At 46.4% G+C, this 17,991-nt stretch overlaps 1 protein-coding gene across 5 annotated transcripts in view; it reads right to left on the bottom strand.

Annotated features, from left to right (window-relative positions):
- Window positions 1-17,991, bottom strand: part of LOC123506372 (plexin-B-like) — a 409,390-nt gene that overhangs the window by 50,485 nt on the left and 340,914 nt on the right. For 3 of the 5 annotated variants that reach the window (XM_045258439.1, XM_045258441.1, XM_045258442.1), the window contains exons 6-8: window positions 17,786-17,918; window positions 4,373-4,765; window positions 3,104-3,718 (exon numbers count right to left, since the gene is read on the bottom strand). In XM_045258439.1, the coding sequence (XP_045114374.1) occupies window positions 3,104-3,718; window positions 4,373-4,765; window positions 17,786-17,918 (1,141 nt within the window). The remainder of the gene's footprint in view (window positions 1-3,103; window positions 3,719-4,372; window positions 4,766-17,785; window positions 17,919-17,991) is intronic. The other 2 variants (XM_045258440.1, XM_045258443.1) reach the window with 1 other exon arrangement.

The raw sequence follows: 17,991 nt of genomic DNA, 5'->3' as shown, positions 1-17,991 counted from the left end.
ATCAACAGAGAGTCATGTATTCTTTATTGTGCACGTAAGGATCACAACACATCAGGCTGACTTGTCGCTCCAGCGAACACATCCCCGCAGCACCAACATACCCAGCAGCCACCAATAACACGCCTTAGTACACCCCATGCTTACAATCCTTCCCCAACACAGATATATATACCCCTACCTCCTCCCACCCCAATCCTACCCCTTCATTAACACTCAAAACGTCACTCACCACTCACACACTCGACTCACCACGCACACACACAGACACACACACACACGTCACCGCCATCACGTCCCAGCCAAGCCTTGCTCCCACACCCACGATGCGAGCTTGTGTGCATTTCGATTCCTTTGCTTATGGTCATAGTGGCGGCGGCGGCGTCGTGTATGGTGGCGGTGCTGTTGGAGCGTCTGGTCCTTTGCATGCCGCCGCCACGTCTCCTTCCAGTGTTCAGTGCAGGCCATGCAGTTCAAGCAGCACTTCAAGTATTCTCAACGACAGCACTCAATTAGCAACTCACCGACCAGTCTTCCAGCGCCTAGTCTCCGCCGCCAACGCTGCAGCCGCCAAGGTCACCCGTCACTCCTACTCCTCCTCCTCCTCCTCCTCTTCCCAGTCCTCCCTCCCCAGAAGTCCCGACACCCCAGACTTACGTGCGTCTGTCTCCTAACTTACATCCTCTCGCCTTGCAGTGTCGCGGCCCCTCTGGCACCGCCCCCTTCAGACCACACACACACACACACACACACACACACACACACACACACACACACACACACACACAGATACACAGACACACGCACCACTAATCCTAATATAAGCCCTTACAGTCTGAGGGAATGTCTGTCTGTCTCTGTCTCTCTCTCTCTCTCTCTCTCTCTCTCTCTCTCTCTCAGTGTAAATCTCCGTAGCGGGCAAAGGAATGGAGAGGAAGGCAACGTCCATCTTATGATCAATATTCATAAGACACCTGCTGCGGGAGGAGCGTCCAGGCCCATCAGTCTTGGGAGGGGCGTCGGAGGGTCGTGTTGGCCGGCCGGGGGGAAGCTGCTGTGTCCGGTGAAAGGCAGAGGGCAGTGGGACAGAGAGGTGAAGGGGCGGAGAGATAGGGAGATAGAGAGGCGGATGGCAAGACACTACCCTGATACCAGACATTAAGTTCCACAGCAGGGTGCCACTGTGTTACCCTGAGGCACCGCCAGGGGAGTGCAAGGAAGGGATGCATCGGGAGAGAGACACACATACACACATACATAAAGGAAGAAGAGTGAAAAGGAGGTTGGATATGGGAGAGGAAATGAGAGTGAGGGCGGCGAGGGTTTGGGAATGAAGAGGAGAGGAGAGGGATGGAAGGAGGCGGAGGAAATGTGGTAAATAGGAATGATGAAGGACCAGGGCGGAAAGTCAGGAGTGTAAGAATGACAGTGACTCCTCCGTCTGCTGCATCGCTTGTCATCAGTACCTGTATCTGTCTGTCTGTCTGTCTGTCTGTGGGTGTGTCGGTCAGTGAGTGTGTCTGTAAGGTGTCGCTGTACCAGATCAACTTAACAATACAATAATAACACGTCACTTGCTGAATTGTGTTAAGTCTCTCTCTCTCTCTCTCTCTCTCTCTCTCTCTCTCTCTCTCTCTCTCTCTCTCTCTCTCTCTCTCTCTCTCTCTCTCTCTCTCTCTCTCTCTCTCTCTCTCTCTCTCTCTCTCTGCAACCATAGCAAATAAACTGACCTTCCAGAATAACTTGAATTATGCATACTTTCTCCTCTTCCTCCTCCTCCTCCTCCTCCTCCATCTCCTCATTTCCTTAAGCCTTCCACTCCCACTTGGGTTATAATGCAGATAATTGTTCTGCACTGACGCATAAACAAGCGACCTCATCTTTATGGAGACCGAGATTACCAGAGAGAGAGAGAGAGAGAGAGAGAGAGAGAGAGAGAGAGAGAGAGAGAGAGAGAGAGAGAGAGAGAGAGAGTGGAGATGGGGGCAGATGGTAGCGGATAACCCTTCAAATAGCGTCCATTCATCAAAATTCATCATCACAACTGTCAACCCGCCAGTTAGGACATCTGCTCCCACACGTACGCACGCACGCACGTACACACATGCAAGCACAAAGGCAATAAATGTGTATTTTCTGAATGTCATTTTGTGGTGAGAGTTTCAATTGAACACAAAGCCACGTATTACTGCACACTGTTAGGGCTTAAGCCACCTGTGTGTGTGTGTGTGTGTGTGTGTGTGTGTGTGTGTGTGTGTGTGTGTGTGTGTGTGTGTGTGTGTGTGTGTGTATACCTTTTTTTCCCTCCAATGTCTCCTTCACCTCCACAAAATGATCTTTCCTTCTACGTTCTGCTTTCCCTTACGCCTCCCTCCCTCCCTCCCTCCTCCAGGCTGTTCGCGCCTCAGTATCAAACTTCAATTAAGTAGTGGCCACGAGGAGAGTCTGCGGAAAACGGTCGACAAATTTCCAAAACTTTAAACTTTCACTTTTTTATGGCGTCGTTGAGAGAAGTGTCTCCGATCGTCCCCTTCCTCCCCCTCCTCTCCCTGGATGCTCTTCCTCTCTCCCTCCATCGCATCCTACGCTCTCCTCTCTCACTAATCCTTCCCATCTCCTGTCCTCCTTCTCCCGGTGGCATGCTCTCCCCAACCATCCCTTTCCCTTCTATTCTCTTTCCAGCTATTTCCTCTGACCGCCGCCGCCGTCTCCACCTGACACTGCTCTTCACCTCCTGTCTCCATGTGGTGCTCCATTTTCCCTCCGCATCCCACACACTGCAGCGTTCCCCCCGGCCAGCTTCCCCCATCCCTGTCTCCCTCCCGCCCGCTGTCACGCAGACGGACGCTAACAGTATTAACAGCCTCCATGAAACTTATGAAATCTGCATAAACTTCCCTGAATACTGAGTGGCGCTGCTCGCCACCCGACTCCGCTGCGTCCCTGAAGCCTCCGTCTGGCGCCAGGCATTGCAGCACACCACACACACACCCACCCACACACACACACACACATCATAATTCTACCACTATACTGGGCCTCATATTTCACTAGCAAGCAAAACATCTGAATGGTTCTGACCATAGGCAAAGCGACAGGTACTCACCAAGTCAATCCTGGGCGTAGGGCACTGGCTGAGGCGGGAGTCCTCCAGGGGCGGGCGTGGCAGGGAAGGTGAGGAAGAGGCGGCGGCCACGGGACAGTGCGGAGCATAGCGGCAGGCGGCTCCACACCAGGCGCAGCGGTACCGTGGGTGGCGGGTAACACACAGGGAACAGTCGTGGTGGCCGCGGTGCGCGCCCAGCACGCCGCACTTGTACAGCGTGAGTGGCCGCGCGTCCACCACGTGGTCACGATTCCACACCAGCGTGACGCGCGCCTCGTACTCGCCCTCCGCGGACTCGTACCGGTACACGGTGGGCTCGCACACCACGCGCTGCAGCCGCCGGTGCTGCTGCTGGTGGCTCAGCGTGGTGGACGTGCCAGCAGGGAGCACGTCACCTCCCTCCCTGCCGCCCATCACCCTGGCGCCTACTTTCATGGTAGCGCCCTCCACGCTCACCACACACTGGAAACCCAGCTGCCCCACGCGCGGCACCGGGAGGTTCTCCACCAGCAACACCAGCTCGGACAGGGCGCCGTCCGCCGCCAGCAGGGGAGTCTGGTCGGGCCAAAACCTCGGGCAGAAGCCTGAGCCGTGCGTGGCCAGCTGTGCGGGGTTCTGGGGAAGAAGAGTCACATATGACACTACAGGACACGCCGCGGCAGGTCGCCGGCAGCGAAGACTGAAGCCCCAGCATAACATGACCCCTGGCTCCCCAGTTAACAATGCAGAATGTAAGACTGAGCTTTGGCAGTAACCACAAAGTCCTCGGCGCTTAGCCACAGCTGAACCACACCTTATAGTATACAACTCAATGAATTATGCGAACAGAAGATACGAGGTAAGTGTAGGCCATGAGACGTTAGTGGCGCAGGCAGGAGCGGGTTAGTGGCGCAGGAAGGAGCGGGTTAGTCGTGCAGGAAGGAGCAAGTTAGTGGTGCAGGCAGGAGCGGGATTAGTGATGCAGGCAGTATAGTATTATAGAAGGAAGGAATGGCAAGATTTCATGCGTTCCAATATGGGAATGCACTTGAGTGCAGAAGTAATAAACTGCAGGCATGGGGAGTGGTTAGGGTGATATGGGCAGAAGGGGAGGGAGGGGAGCAAGGAGGCGGGGCTGGGACAGTTAGGTCCGTGGTGGCTGGAGAGTGAGAGGTTAAGTGCCATTCAGGTGCCGGCAGAAGAAATGGCGACCATGCAGATCAAGGCGAGGGGGTCATTGGAGGGATGGGTGGGGGGGGGCAGGGTGGTGCACGTCGGCGGCCCACACACCTCTCTCAGCAGCTGCAGGATGCTTACGTTTTCCCCGGACACGACGTTCCCGCTGCAGGAGGAGGCATTGTGCGTGCAGGTGTTATCGTACACGCACCAGTTGCACGCCCAGTTGCTCCGCACGCAGCTGCCACAGGTGTTGTGGCGGCTACAGTCATAGAAGGCAAAGTTTCGGGAGACGAAGTCCTTGTTGGTCTCACTGGAGCGGACGGCGAGGGGCACCAGCACGTGGTCGTGGTGGGCGGGGATGGGCGGCCGGTGCTGGGGAGCGGGCGTGCCGCACGTCAACCCAGAAGTCGTCACCAATCCATCCTCAGGGGGCGCCGACCCCCACACACACTGGTACTTGGCCCCGGCAGGCAGCTCCGGCAGCGTGCGGATGGTCAGCTGCACCTGTTTGGGGAGAGGGAGGCATTAATATGACAAAACAAGACTGCAGTGTCCTTAATTTCAACATAGGTGGAGTAGGAGGCCCAGGAAAGGGGTACCACCCACTCAAACAGGAACACAAACGAAGAATAAGAAGGCTCAGCAAACATACCGTCTAGCAGACAAGATAGACCCTCATGAAACTACCCATCCCTCAACAACCAAATAAAGAAAACGAAGACTCCTCTTTCCTTACTATACAAGACATCATCTCTCTCTCTCTCTCTCTCTCTCTCTTTAGCGGCACTCACCACTCATCACTCACACTTCGGGAGGGGTTCGGCGAGAAGACATCCCCTACGAATCCCCCAACGAAGACAAGTAAATCCCTGCTGCGCGCACGTGTTTACAGGGCGTGGGAGAGTGTGGGAGAGTGTGGGGACAGTGGAGGAGGCGCGGCACACGGTTCCCTCGCGGCCCATAAACCCCACACAGCACGTTCGCGGGACAACGTCTATTCTTTACACACACGACTCCCCCAATTTCATAGTCCCACGTCCCAGAAGGCCACTCCAGCCGCAGAGAAATAGCCCAAGCCCTTCCCGACGATTTAGTGCAGCGGAGACAGACGCCGACACTTCCTGCTGCAGGAGACTGACGAGGAGGGAGAGGGGAAGGTGCCTGAGGAGGACGAGGAGGTATAGGAAGGAGAGAGGGAGAAGAGGGAGAGGCACAGAAGGTGGGAGAAGAGGGACAGGAGGAAGTAGAGGGGATGGAACTGGAGGAAGCGCAAAAGGAGAGATAGGAAATAGAAAATCAAATCAGAGAAGCAAGAGATAAGTTGTCAGAAAAGTCGTGAAAATAAAAAAGGAAAAACAAAGAGAGGATGCAGAGAGGAGAGAAAGAAAAAGAAAAAGAAAATTAAATGCAACGGAGGAGCAAAAGGGAGACTAGTCATCAGAAAAGAAATGCAAGGAAAGAATAAACTGCCGGAAAGGAAAAGAAAATAAGAGAATTTCGATGAAAACAAAATCTATATAGCAGAGCGAAAAAAACCCATTTCAAATTAGAAAACTAAAAAGAAAGAAAAGAGAAGAAAGAGACAGATCTAAACTGAATAAGAATTTCAAGTACGCGGATCTATAGAGGAAGAGGAGGAGGAGGAGGAGGAGGAGGAGGAGGAGGAGGAGGAAAGGGGAGAATAAAGTGCTTTAAACCTCTATAATAGTACATAAACTCTACCTTAACGCATAGGATCGTTTTCGAACCCTTTGTGTGTGTGTGTGTGTGTGTGTGTGTGTGTGTGTGTGTGTGTGTGTGTGTGTGTGTGTGTGTGTGTGTGTGTGTGTGTGTGTGTGTGTGTGGCAAGGGACGGCTGGCGCTCACGACACTCCGCCGCCTCGCCGCCTCTTCATGTAATATTCAGGCGAGGAAATCCCGTACACAGGCAGGAACGGGATCAGTGGGATTGGTATTCGAAGCCCACTCAAGACTCTCTTAAGATTCGACAACAGAATGGCTTAATCTGCATCAACTAATCTACTGCCGCCGTTCCTCTTGCACTCTTAACTTCAGCACCGCCCGGAGAGTTTCTTTACCCACTTTTCCCCTCCCCCATCTCTCTCTCTCTCTCTCTCTCTCTCTCTCTCTCTCTTTGGAATAGACTCAGTAATCAAGTTGCTAGGGCCGAGTCAATAAGGAATTTTTAAAAGAAGATTAATTTAAGGACAAGAATGATAGGTGGATATACGTAGTTAGGTATAGTTTACACAGGAACTCCCTCGTGTAGTCTTATTGGCTTCTTGCAGCTTGCCTTAATCTCTCTCTCTCTCTCTCTCTCTCTCTCTCTCTCTCTCTCTCTCTCTCTCTCTCGTCATTCCCTCCAGATGTGAAGCCTTCCCTCTCTCCCCCTCTCTACCTTCCCCGATTCGCTTTTCCTCCCTCCCTGTCCCTTTCCTCTAAAGAGATTGGACTCGTAGTGGGTAAATGAGGTGTAAAAATGCACGGCCCTGATGAATGGCCGGGCTGGGGTGCCTCGTCCCTCCGTGCTGCCTGGCGACTGAGGGACTGAGGGAGTGAGAGGCGGGAATGTTGAAGGAGAGTAAGGGACAGTGAGGGACTGAGGAGTTAGTGACAAGGAGAGGCAAGTCGAGAATTCATGAGGTTGACTGTAACTTGTATACTCAAAAGGAAAATATTTTAGCTTATCTCAGTTTGCCCTCCAGTTTCTCAATGGTAAATAAATGTTGTGAAGGAAACGTGGAGAAAATTAATGAAGAGGTTATGTTACGGTCTGTTAACTTTTACTGCTTTTATTTCTTTTTCTTTTTTTTTCTTTCGTCAGTTTAAATTTTTCAATAGCAAATACCGACTATAAAAAAAAATAAAACAAAGTGGGAAGAAAATCGTGATGTTATGTCGTGTTTTCTTAATTTTCCTTATTGTTATATGTTTTCCTTTATTTCTTCTGTTATTTCTTAAAACTTCTCAATCAAAACATAGCTACTGGAAAAAAAATTATTTTGTTACATATTTTCCTTTTTTCTTCTGTTATTCCTTAAAAATTCTCATTGATAACATAACTAATGTAAAAAATGAAAAAAAAAAACTTATAGGACAGTTTCTTCATATGTCCAATTAATTTTCGTTACATCTTTTTTTCTTCAATCACCTGTTTGTTCTATATTTAATTTCTCGCTTAGTTTTACTTACATCTTAATTCTCTTCACTCCACTTATTCTACCACCATCAAGACCCATTTTTATATAACCTCCTTTTTACTCTTCACTTCACTACTTCCACTACCACGTATACCTTTTCCTTATCTTTTATTATCGATTTGATTTTCTGCAATACACAAGTAAAAAAAAATGTACTGATAGAGATTAAATTAACAGCATAATCAGCCGTACTTCCTGTCATTTGCGGCGTTACGTCCTGCAAAACAAATGCGGGAGGAATGTGCGTAAGGAGGGTTTACTTCGCCACTCCATTCAGTTTCTTTTAGTAATTTGCCTCATGCTTCGGGAAAAAAATTGCAATCGAAATGTAATAAGAAGCGTGAAATAAACTCTGACATAACCCGCTGCTGATGTTAATGTTCAGTGGAAATGCGATTAGATATAATTGTGTGTGTGTGTGTGTGTGTGTGTGTGTGTGTGTGTGTGTGTGTGTGTGTGTGTGTGTGTGTGTGTGTGTGTGTGTGTGAAGTTGCAACCGTATCAAATAATCGTTCGTGGAAGTCTCTCTCTCTCTCTCTCTCTCTCTCTCTCTCTCTCTCTCTCTCTCCTCCCAAGTTTCCCAGAAAAGATATAACTTTTTTTCTCTTAATTTCTATACGTTATTTTTAGTCCTCTTTGACAGCCCGTTTATCAAGATGAGGAGACACGCCTGCGCGCACGCACCTACACATGTTCACACGCTCCCTGTCTCCCCGTCTGCCTGTCTGTCTGTCTGTTTCTGCCTCACAAACATGAAGTGGAAGATAAGGAGAGATTTTTTCCTTCTTTCTTTTCTAATTTTTACCTTTAACTTACGTTCTTTTCCTTATCTGCTTGCTCTTCCACCTCCTTCTCACTCACTGTCCGTCTCTCCGTCTCTCTGTCTGTCTGTCCGTCTGTCTGTCTAATTCTTTCACACAAACATGACAAAATAATAGGTGATTTTTCTTCTTCATTCTAACTTTATCATTCATTTACTCTCCTTTGCCTTCATTACCTTAATTTCTTCCACTAAGCTTATCTTTACCGTCAATTTCTTTGTCTGAAAAATAGCATAAATACTTAATGACTAGTATTCCTCTCTCTTTCCTACTTTCTCTTTTTCTTTCATCCCTTAGTTCTTTCTTTATTACTTTTTTTGTTCGTTTTCTTCTCTCTCTACAAGCAAGCGTCAATAGATAACGAGTAATATTTCCTCCTTTCTCTCATATCACTCACTAATTTACTTTCCTCTACAAATTTTCTCTTTTTCCCTTTCCTCTCTTCATGTCTATCAACTTCTCTCGAACTCCTCCTCAAAACACAAATCACTAAATACCAAAACAAAATTTTCCTTCACAGATTTTTTTTCCATTAGTTTATTCTCCTTATATTTTTTCAACCCTTCTTTTTCCTCCTCCTTCTGCGCCTCCTCCGGGTCCTCCCTGCGGTGGGCGGGCGGCGGGGTTTAATGAACGAGTCTCTTCAAAGTGGAAAGAAAAAGTTTTCGTCTTCAAACATCTGGGCGTTACGGGGCCCATTGTGACGCGGCTAAAAAGTGTATTAAAAAGATTCAAGGGAATAAAAAGTGCAGAGGAAATAATCCCTAGCTCCCCAACTCTCTCTCTCTCTCTCTCTCTCTCTCTCTCTCTCTCATCTGATATTTCATTTCCCCCTTCTCTCTGTATTATATTGTGGTGTCTTCTTACTCTTTTCTTATCATTTTCTCTCTCTCTCTCTCTCTCTCTCTCTCTCTCTCTCTCTCTCTCTCTCTCTCTCTCTCTCTCTCTCCCCCAGCGTCTCCTCCTCATGCACCCCTCCTTAGCTCGTAAAATATTCAGAGACGATAAATTCCAAATTTCTCCACTTTCTCGATTAGATTGATTAACCGCGAAGGGAGAGGGACCCAAGCCGCGCCCAGGACATCCGCGACTCCAACCCTTGGGCGTCCCCGGCTCATGGGCGTCTGAGGGGAGCAGCAGGACCCCTTACATTGGAGTACCTCGCCGGCAGGACCACTAGCGGGAGGGAAACAGTTTGGTCTGAGTGATTTAAGATGTGTTTCTCAATGGACCAACCAGCCAGCCACACGCCGCTTGCTTCAGTGTGTGTGTGTGTGTGTGTGTGTGTGTGTGTGTGTGTGTGTGTGTGTGTGTGTGTGTGTGTGTGTGTGTGTGTGTGTGTGTGTGTGTGTGTGTGACTCTCACTTTATCTTTTTGTATGTGTCTGTTTGACTATCTGGGTGTCTCTGTCTCTTTTTCTTTTTCTAAAACTCTCTTTATATTTCTGTCTGTCTGTCTGTCTGTCTGTTTCTCTGTTTATCGATCTGACTCTATCTATTTGACATTCTATTGGTCTGTTTGTCTATCTCTCTTCTTCTTTTCTTTTTACTACTACTACTGCTACTGCTACTACTAGTTACTACTACTACTACTACTACTACTACTACTACTACTACCACTAGCATTACAACATAAACCACCAACACCACCACATTAACTTCCTCACCACACATATCTTTTCTCACTCTTCACTCTCTCCACGCTCCACCTCTTCGTCCTCATCTCCACCCACTGCCTGCAACACCTCCGCACGTACATCTCCACATCTGCACCACCCGGGGATCCACTGAAAGCCCCCACTCCACACCAAGGGCCGGCGGCGAGGTGTGGTGGCTTCGTATTGAGATGTATCGGCCGCCACATCTCATATAAACTTGCCCTTTTTATCTGCCCAGAGTGGCTCAAAATAAGTCTCAGCGTTTCATTGCATTATGCATTCTTATTATACATTCTTCTATCTCGGCCCTTGATTCAATAATGGAGGTGCGCCGAAGGGTAGGAGTAGGAACCCACGAGAGCTTAACTATAAATTGCACATCTGCCCCGTGCTATCTACAATCCGCAGTAATGTATGGTGTGGCTATGCTAATGTTGTTATGGTAAAGCTAGATTCTCCTCCTCCTCCTCCTCCTCCTCCTCCTGCTTCTTTTCCTCCTCCAGCCGTGCAATCTCTCGTGGAAATTGCAGCAAGAAAAGGCAGAAAAGTATCGCTTGTTTTTATACGTGTCTCAAATCCAACTTCGGCTCGGTTTCCTAGTTTGAGAGGAGTGGCAGTCGCTTCCTATTCGTGTTTTCTACGTTTGGCTTCAAAAAATATAAGAAAAAGCGAAGCAGCAAGGAGGAAAAGATAGTGTTTGAAAATAATATAAAACTAAATGGAGCAAAGGGTAATGGTTTAGAATATACGGGAGTTGTGTTAGTAAGAATGTGGTAGTTTGTTATGGAGTTAAAAGGCTTCTCAGTAGTGCTAATCTTTCAGCTAATGCATATATTTCTGTCTCTCATTTGTACACCGGCTTTTGTGGCGCGGTGCAGTCACATAAATAAGAATAATAGGGATGATAGCAACAATGAAATCTCTCTCTCTCTCTCTCTCTCTCTCTCTCTCTCTCTCTCTACTACGTACCTTTCTTTCCATTTTAATCATCTAGTTTTTTTCTACTTTACCATCTCTTTCTCTCTCTCTCTCTCTCTCTCTCTCTCTCTCTCTCTCTCTCTCTAGGCACAGTATGTAATGCAATCTTCTCTTTACTCTCACTGTTACGAATTTATTTTGTCATCGCCATTATTTTTCCCCAAACAAAGAGTGTAAATACTCCGATGCAGCTTCATCTTGCTCCTGTCTGGGGGAGACGAGAGGAGGAGCCAGGTGTGAGAGTGGGGAGAGAGGAGGGAGCGGAAGAAGCGGAAGAAGAAGAAGAGGAGGAGGAGGAGGAGGAGGAGGAGGAGGAGGAGGAGGAGGAGGAGAGGCAGCGTCTTTACACCTACACCTCCCGAAACCTCCTCCCACCTTCCCCACCCCATTGCCATCCCTCTCTCTTCTCTTTCTCTTTCCCTCTCCCACCTCTCCCTTCCTCTCCCCTACTCCCCCAGCCATCCATCTCCCCGGCGGGCCTCCACTAAAGCTTCCCTCCCCACACATTAATCTTCATCTCCCCCTCCACTAAATGCATTACCATGACGAAGGCAAATATAAAATAAATGCCGGTATGCAAATGTGTGAAGGGCGCCTGCGGGTGGTGGACGGAGGGGTAAGGGAGCGCCGACCCCCTTCCCTAGCCTTCAGTACCACCCTTTTTCTGTCCCTGTCTCTTTCTGATATGTCTCTCTATCTCTTTCGCCTCTCTCTCTCTCTCTGTCTGTCTGTCTGTCTGTCTATCTATCTATCTATCTATCTATCTATCTATCTATCTATCTTTCTGTCTGTCTGTCTGTCTGTCTGTCTGTCTGTCTCTCTCTCTCTCTCTCTCTCTCTCTCTCTCTCTCTCTCTCTCATTCCTGATTTCTCTTCACATTCTTCCGCCTGTTTCATTCCTTCATTTTGCTCTTGCGTAAAATTCCATCTTCTTTTTTATTTCTCTTTTTTTGTTCCTATATTCCTCCCCTGCTTGTTGCATTCAGTTCCTTTATTTTCATCCTTTTCCCTCTCCTCGCTCATTTCTCTTCCAGCATAAAATTCTTCTTTATTCCCACCTAACTTTTTATTTCTCTCTCTCTCTCTCTCTCTCTCTCTCTCTCTCTCTCTCTCTCTCTCTCTCTCTCTCTCTCTCTCTCTCTCTCCTATTCCTCTTTTATCTTCTGGTATGTCATTATTCGTTCATGTGCTTGTTCCTGATTCGCTTTCTAACTTTATTCAAAAATTCCTTTCTTCCTCTCTTCTGTTTTCTCCTCTTCCTCCTCCTCCTCCATTTTTTCCCTTTCTTCCTTCCTTCGTTTCTCTTGTTTCATTCCCTTCTCCGTCTCCACCTTCATTTGCTTCCTTCTCTTCTCACCCTTATTCCTCCTTCTCCTCCTTCGTTCTTTATCTTCCCTCCTTCTTCTTCCTTTATTACTCTTCTTTTCCTTCCATTCCTCTCTCTCTCTCACTCTCTCTCTCTCTCTCTCTCTCTCTCTCTCTCTCTCTCTCTCTCTCTCTCTCTCTCTCTCTCTCTCTCTCTCTCTCTCTCTCTCTCTCTCTCTCTCTCTCTCTCTCTCTCTACTCCCTCATCTTGTTCCCTTGCTCCTCCTCCTCCTCCTCCTCCTCCTCTTGCACGTCCTCCCTGACAACAGAATCCCTAGCTACGGGAATTTGTGTCACCTTGATCAGAATTCATCAGATTGTGTACATGATTTCATTACGGAGGGGACGAGAGAGAGAGAGAGAGAGAGAGAGAGAGAGAGAGAGAGAGAGAGAGAGAGAGAGAGAGAGAGAGAGAGAGAGAGAGAGAGAGAGAGTAGTGGGGTGAATGAATAGATTAATTAATAAGTTGATATGTAAAGGGAAATGTAAATAGTGAGATAGAAAGTAATGGAAAGAAGTAAGTTAATGACATGAAAGAAGTGATGGATTTTTGAAGGAATGAATGAAGGAAATGAAATAAAGGAAAGTCCATGTGAAAGAAATTGGTGAAGAAAAATATATATGTTAAACGAGATGAGGGAAAGAAGAAATGGATAAGGAAAGAGAAGGAGAGAAGGGATGGTGAAAGATAGATGAAAATAATATAAGAGGAACAGAAAATATACTTATAGAAATAAAAAAAATGAAACAAGACGAAGAAAAAGGAAAACGAAAGAAAGCAAGAAGAGAGAATACATAAACTGAATAAAAAGTAAAAATAGAAGAAAAATGCGAGAGAATAAAGGAAGGAAGGAAAAAAATATGCAAGGGAAAAAAACAAGAAAAAAAGAAACAAAGGGAAAAGGAAAAGTCACGAAAATAAAACTAATACACACAATATCCTCACCTATTTCCCCTTCCCTTGCCTTCCCCTCACCCTTAACTCCCCTTCCCATTAAGTTCCCTGTAAGTTTCTCTTCCCTTCCCTTTCCTCAAACTCTGCCTTCCCCCTTCACTGCCAAATATTCTGTATAGGCAGTGAGGGGAAGGGCATCGTGCAATGAATATCTTGAAGTGTGTAAGGTTAAGTAAACATTATACATTCATTTGTTATACAATTCCCCTTTCCTCATTTATTGTATAATGATTTGTATTATGTTAGTGTCAATATTCTTTTTCTATCTAAGTTTAAAAATTTTCTTATGTTTTTTTCTCTCCCCATTTTCTTGTGTTTTACTTATTATGTCTTACTTTTTGTGTCTTTTCTTTATTAGGTAAATTTTTATGCACTAAGATCCTTGCTATTCTTGTTTCTGTCACTTCTTTTCCTATTTTTAAACCAATTTTCAGAGTTTTGACAATTTTCCTAATCTCCAATTCGCCAAATTTATGTATTGAGTAAGATTTCTCTCTCTCTCTCTCTCTCTCTCTCTCTCTCTCTCTCTCTCTCTCTTTTTCTTTCCTTTATTTCGTCTCAATTTCCTGGCCTCGGCGGCTCCTTCAATATCTATCCATCTTCTTCCATCTCCATAACTTTCCCTCTGTCCTTTCATACTTGTGTTTCCTCCTACCGTCTTTCCCACTGCCCTTCCTCTTCTACTACTACTACTACATGTAGCTACTTTTTCTTTTCTTCTCTACAACACCTATTTACAATCTAACTCCTTACATCTCACTGTTCATCTTTTTATAAGTCTGAATTCTCATACCTTCTTTATTTTTTCTTTACCTCCAATTCAAAATCCAACTCTTTACATCTTTACAAACACCAAAAGCTTATAAAAAGAGAAGAAAAAATAAGAAAAGATAAACGCTATTTCCATTAAAAGTTTTCAATAAAGTTCCCCTAATAGTAAACATTCCCACCCTACTTCCCTCCTTCCTCTTCTATCCTCCTCCTCCTGCTCTTCCTCCTCACCGCACATTCTCAGTTGCTCTCCTCCCTTCCCTCTTCCTCCTCCTCCTCCTTGTCTTCTTCCTCCTCAATGTCTTTTTCCAATTCTTTTCCGGAATGCGATTTAGTTCCATCCTAAAGTGATCTGTCTTGAAGCGATATGTTGCCTCGAAAGTATTGTCTCCTCCTCCTCCTCCTCCTCCTCCTCCTCCTCCTGCTCCCCGTTGTTTGAGGACGATTGTGAGAGGGAAGGAAAGATGGAGGGTAAGGTACTAGGCAGGGAAGGCTGGAGGAAAGAGGAGAGGAGGGATGTGACAAGGCGGGAAGGTAAGGCAAGGGAAGTGAAGGGTTGTGGGGTGGAGACAAGAGGCATAGAGGAAAGAAGGAAAAGGAAGAAAAGTGGAAGAGAAAGGGAAGGAGGAATAGGAATGGGTTTGATAGGGAAATTGAGGAAGGAGTGAAGAACAAGAAAGGAAGAGATCAAGAGGAAGAAAAGAAGAACGGTAAGAAGTATCACAAGAAGAAAAAAGGAGGACGACTCGTGGAAGGATGAGGAGAAGAAACAAACGAAGATGATGGAAGAAGTACGTAGAAGAATGAATAAAAAAACGCTTGAAAAAAAGGAAAAAAAGAAAGAAGAAGCAAGAGTCTGAGGAATAGGAGGACGAGGAGGAGAAGAAAGAAAAGGACACGAGAAAGAGCAAAAAAAGGAAAAACAACAAATAAAAACCAAAACAAAACAAAAACAAGATAACGTGGAAGAATGAAGAGAAGGGATAGAACAAAAAACACAAGCGGTAGTGAAGGAGAAGAACCAGTAGTAGTAGGAGTAGGAGGCAACGACGGAGGAGAAGGAGAGAAGGGTGACACAATATCGAGCTGGGGACAATAAGCCAAGTCAGCCGGCTGGATCACTACCACTGACAGCGCCACGTGGGCCACACTCGTAAAGCTGCAATAACACCGCAGCCACCACACATCTCCCACACTTTTTACCGCCAATAAGTCCCTAGAGGAAAGTGCAGCGCCGAGAACGCCCCGCAACCCTCGCAACTCCTTTCTGCTGGCGTTGTGGCTTCTCTAGTGCACGGGTTGTCTTGCACGCATCCACCACCCATACCTATTCGTTTTCCTCGTGTGTGTGTGTGTGTGTGTGAGAGAGAGAGAGAGAGAGAGAGAGAGAGAGAGAGAGAGAGAGAGAGAGAGAGAGAGAGAGAGAGAGAGAGAGAGAGAGAGAGAGAGAGAGAGAGAGACACTAAGGGGGGGGTCAGGGGGTAGATAAGTATATACCAGACTCCTTACTCCCCTCCCCCATACCTCGAGACACCTTAGACAATACCCAATTATTCTAATTAATTACACTGTGGTTCAGGTGATTTGTGTGAGTGGAGTTGGGGTTGGGGATTGTGGGGGATGGGGGTAGCTGGCACTCCTCTTCTTTCTCCTTCTCCTCTTCTTCCTTCTCCGTAGCATCTTCCACTTTACATTTTTGTATTTTATTTTCTCCTGCTACACTTAGTTCTTCTCTTCCTCCTCCTCTTTTTACTCCACTTCTTCTCTCCTTCTCTTCTGCTTCACTTTCTTTGCTATCACCACACATTTCTTCTTTTTCATTACCTTCTCTTAAGTCTTTTTGTTTATCTTCCTTGTTCTTCCTCCTTTACCTGCTCTTCCACTCTACCTCTGCCTCCTCCTCCTCCTCCTCTTCCTCTTCCACTAAATTGTTCTGCATTACCTCCTCCTCTTCTATGGCCTCTTTGTCTTTTGTCTCTTCCTCTTGCTCTTCTTGTTCTTTCTCCTCCACCTCCTCCTCCTCTTTCTCCTCCTTCCCCTACTCCTCCTCCTCCTCTTCTCTTTCTTTACTAAAATCATGAAAAGAAATGTAGAAAATTCGCCACACAAACCCAATTTCACAATGCTTCACCGAACAGACTAATCAATTCACCATCACATCACTATCACATTCACTACCACCATCACCATCATGAGAAAAAAGTACGTAGTGTAAAATTAACATCACCATGCATAATTTCACAATACCACACCTAATAAACACCTTTTTTATTCAACATCACACTTAAACTATTAGCTCACCATCACCACCACCATCACCAGTACCTTCACTATCACAATCACCACCATCAGTACAACTCGTGTAAAATTAACCACACACACACAAAAGTTTCACATAAATAATAAATTTAGTACACTGCCACACCTAACACCACCATGACTATCACCACCACCTCTACCATCACCATTATCACCACCACCATCGCCACCGCCTCCGTCTCCGCCCCCCGCGTCACTCAGATATCGGGCACGGCACATACATCATTGTGGGCAGGGCGTCGCGACACACACAGCCACGAACACACACATTATCAAACTTACTTCGGGCACGACAAAGATGGATGAGGAAGGAGAGAAGGAGAGAAGGCGAGGAGGAGAGAAGGGTATTAATGCGCATACACACTTACTTACACACACATATATACATACCTATACACATACACTGTATTTATAGACATTACACTGTACACATAGATTGTATTTTGAAAAGTTTCTATGCCGCAAACACTCAAAAAGCTTTAGTTGAAGTTACACGGGGTTCAAGGATGTTTTTACAGTTCTAGTGACAGATTAACAAATTTTTTTTTATATCATTAAATGGAGAACCAAGTTTGAGGACAAGGCTAATCAACTCTGGAGCTTCTCAAAACAGTCTTAACGACAGAAATGTTTCAGAATAAGGGACAAAAAAGCGTGAGGTTGTCTTAGTAAAATACTTATGTTTCTCGTCCTCCACCACCATCACAAGTTCCACTCTTCCACCTCCACAAGCTCCAATACTCATAATCTTCACTGTTTACCACTACTCCACTTCTCTCCCTCCCTCTCCCTCTCTCTCTCAGCACCCACTCCACCACTCATCACCATTACTGCCTGGCCTAAGTGGATGAACGGGCGGGGAGTGTGTGGGTATGTGGGTGTTTCAAGTGTTTCTGTTTGCCAGCCTCCCTTCAGTTCTATCTTCATTGTATTGGAGGTTGATGTATTTCAGTTTTTTCTCTATTTCTCTCTTATCATAAATCCTCTGATTTCCATATAGTGTAAATTATTAGACTCTGTTTAGAAATTGTCACCAGATCAGGTCTTGACAGTGAAGGGGAACACTGGAGGTAAAAGAAGAGGTTTGCTGGTATATGTAACCGTGATTAAACGATTTTATCATTAATTCCTATTACTCTGAATGGGTTTTCCTTGAATTCTTTACATTTTCATTTACATTTTTGGTAGGATGAGACCAGAAGTTTTTTTTTCAGAAGCTGTTTTTTGCCGTTTGTTCACATCATTTATATAAGCACAGAAAATATTAGAGAAAATTTGTATTTGCACAATGCTATTTTTCACTCTTCAAAGATGCTGTCAATCGGTTGTTCCTCCTCAAGTGTAATGACAGCAAAACCTATCACATTCCACCACACAAAGTTGAACGTCCTCTAAACATCAGCACCGCAAAGATAGTCCCTAGTACAGTATCCCGTGAGAGTGGCGGGTGTGACTCACCGTGGCGGACTGGGTGATGGGCAGGCGGTCTGGCAGGATCATCTCGAAGTCGATACATTGCTGGCCCGAGCCGAAGCTGAGCCAGCGAGGCGAGGAAAAGGTGGCTTTCTGACACGCCGACTGCACCGTGCACCTGCAGGGGAGAGAGAGAGAGGGAGGGATACGTGAGAAGCTGGTGGAAAGAGACGTCAAGGTACCTGGCGGAA

This window comes from Portunus trituberculatus, chromosome 19 (genome assembly GCF_017591435.1).
Source record: "Portunus trituberculatus isolate SZX2019 chromosome 19, ASM1759143v1, whole genome shotgun sequence".
NCBI classification, from domain to species: domain Eukaryota; kingdom Metazoa; phylum Arthropoda; class Malacostraca; order Decapoda; family Portunidae; genus Portunus; species Portunus trituberculatus.
The sequence above is the reverse complement of the archived record's forward strand: the minus strand, read 5'-3'. Positions and strand labels throughout refer to the sequence as shown.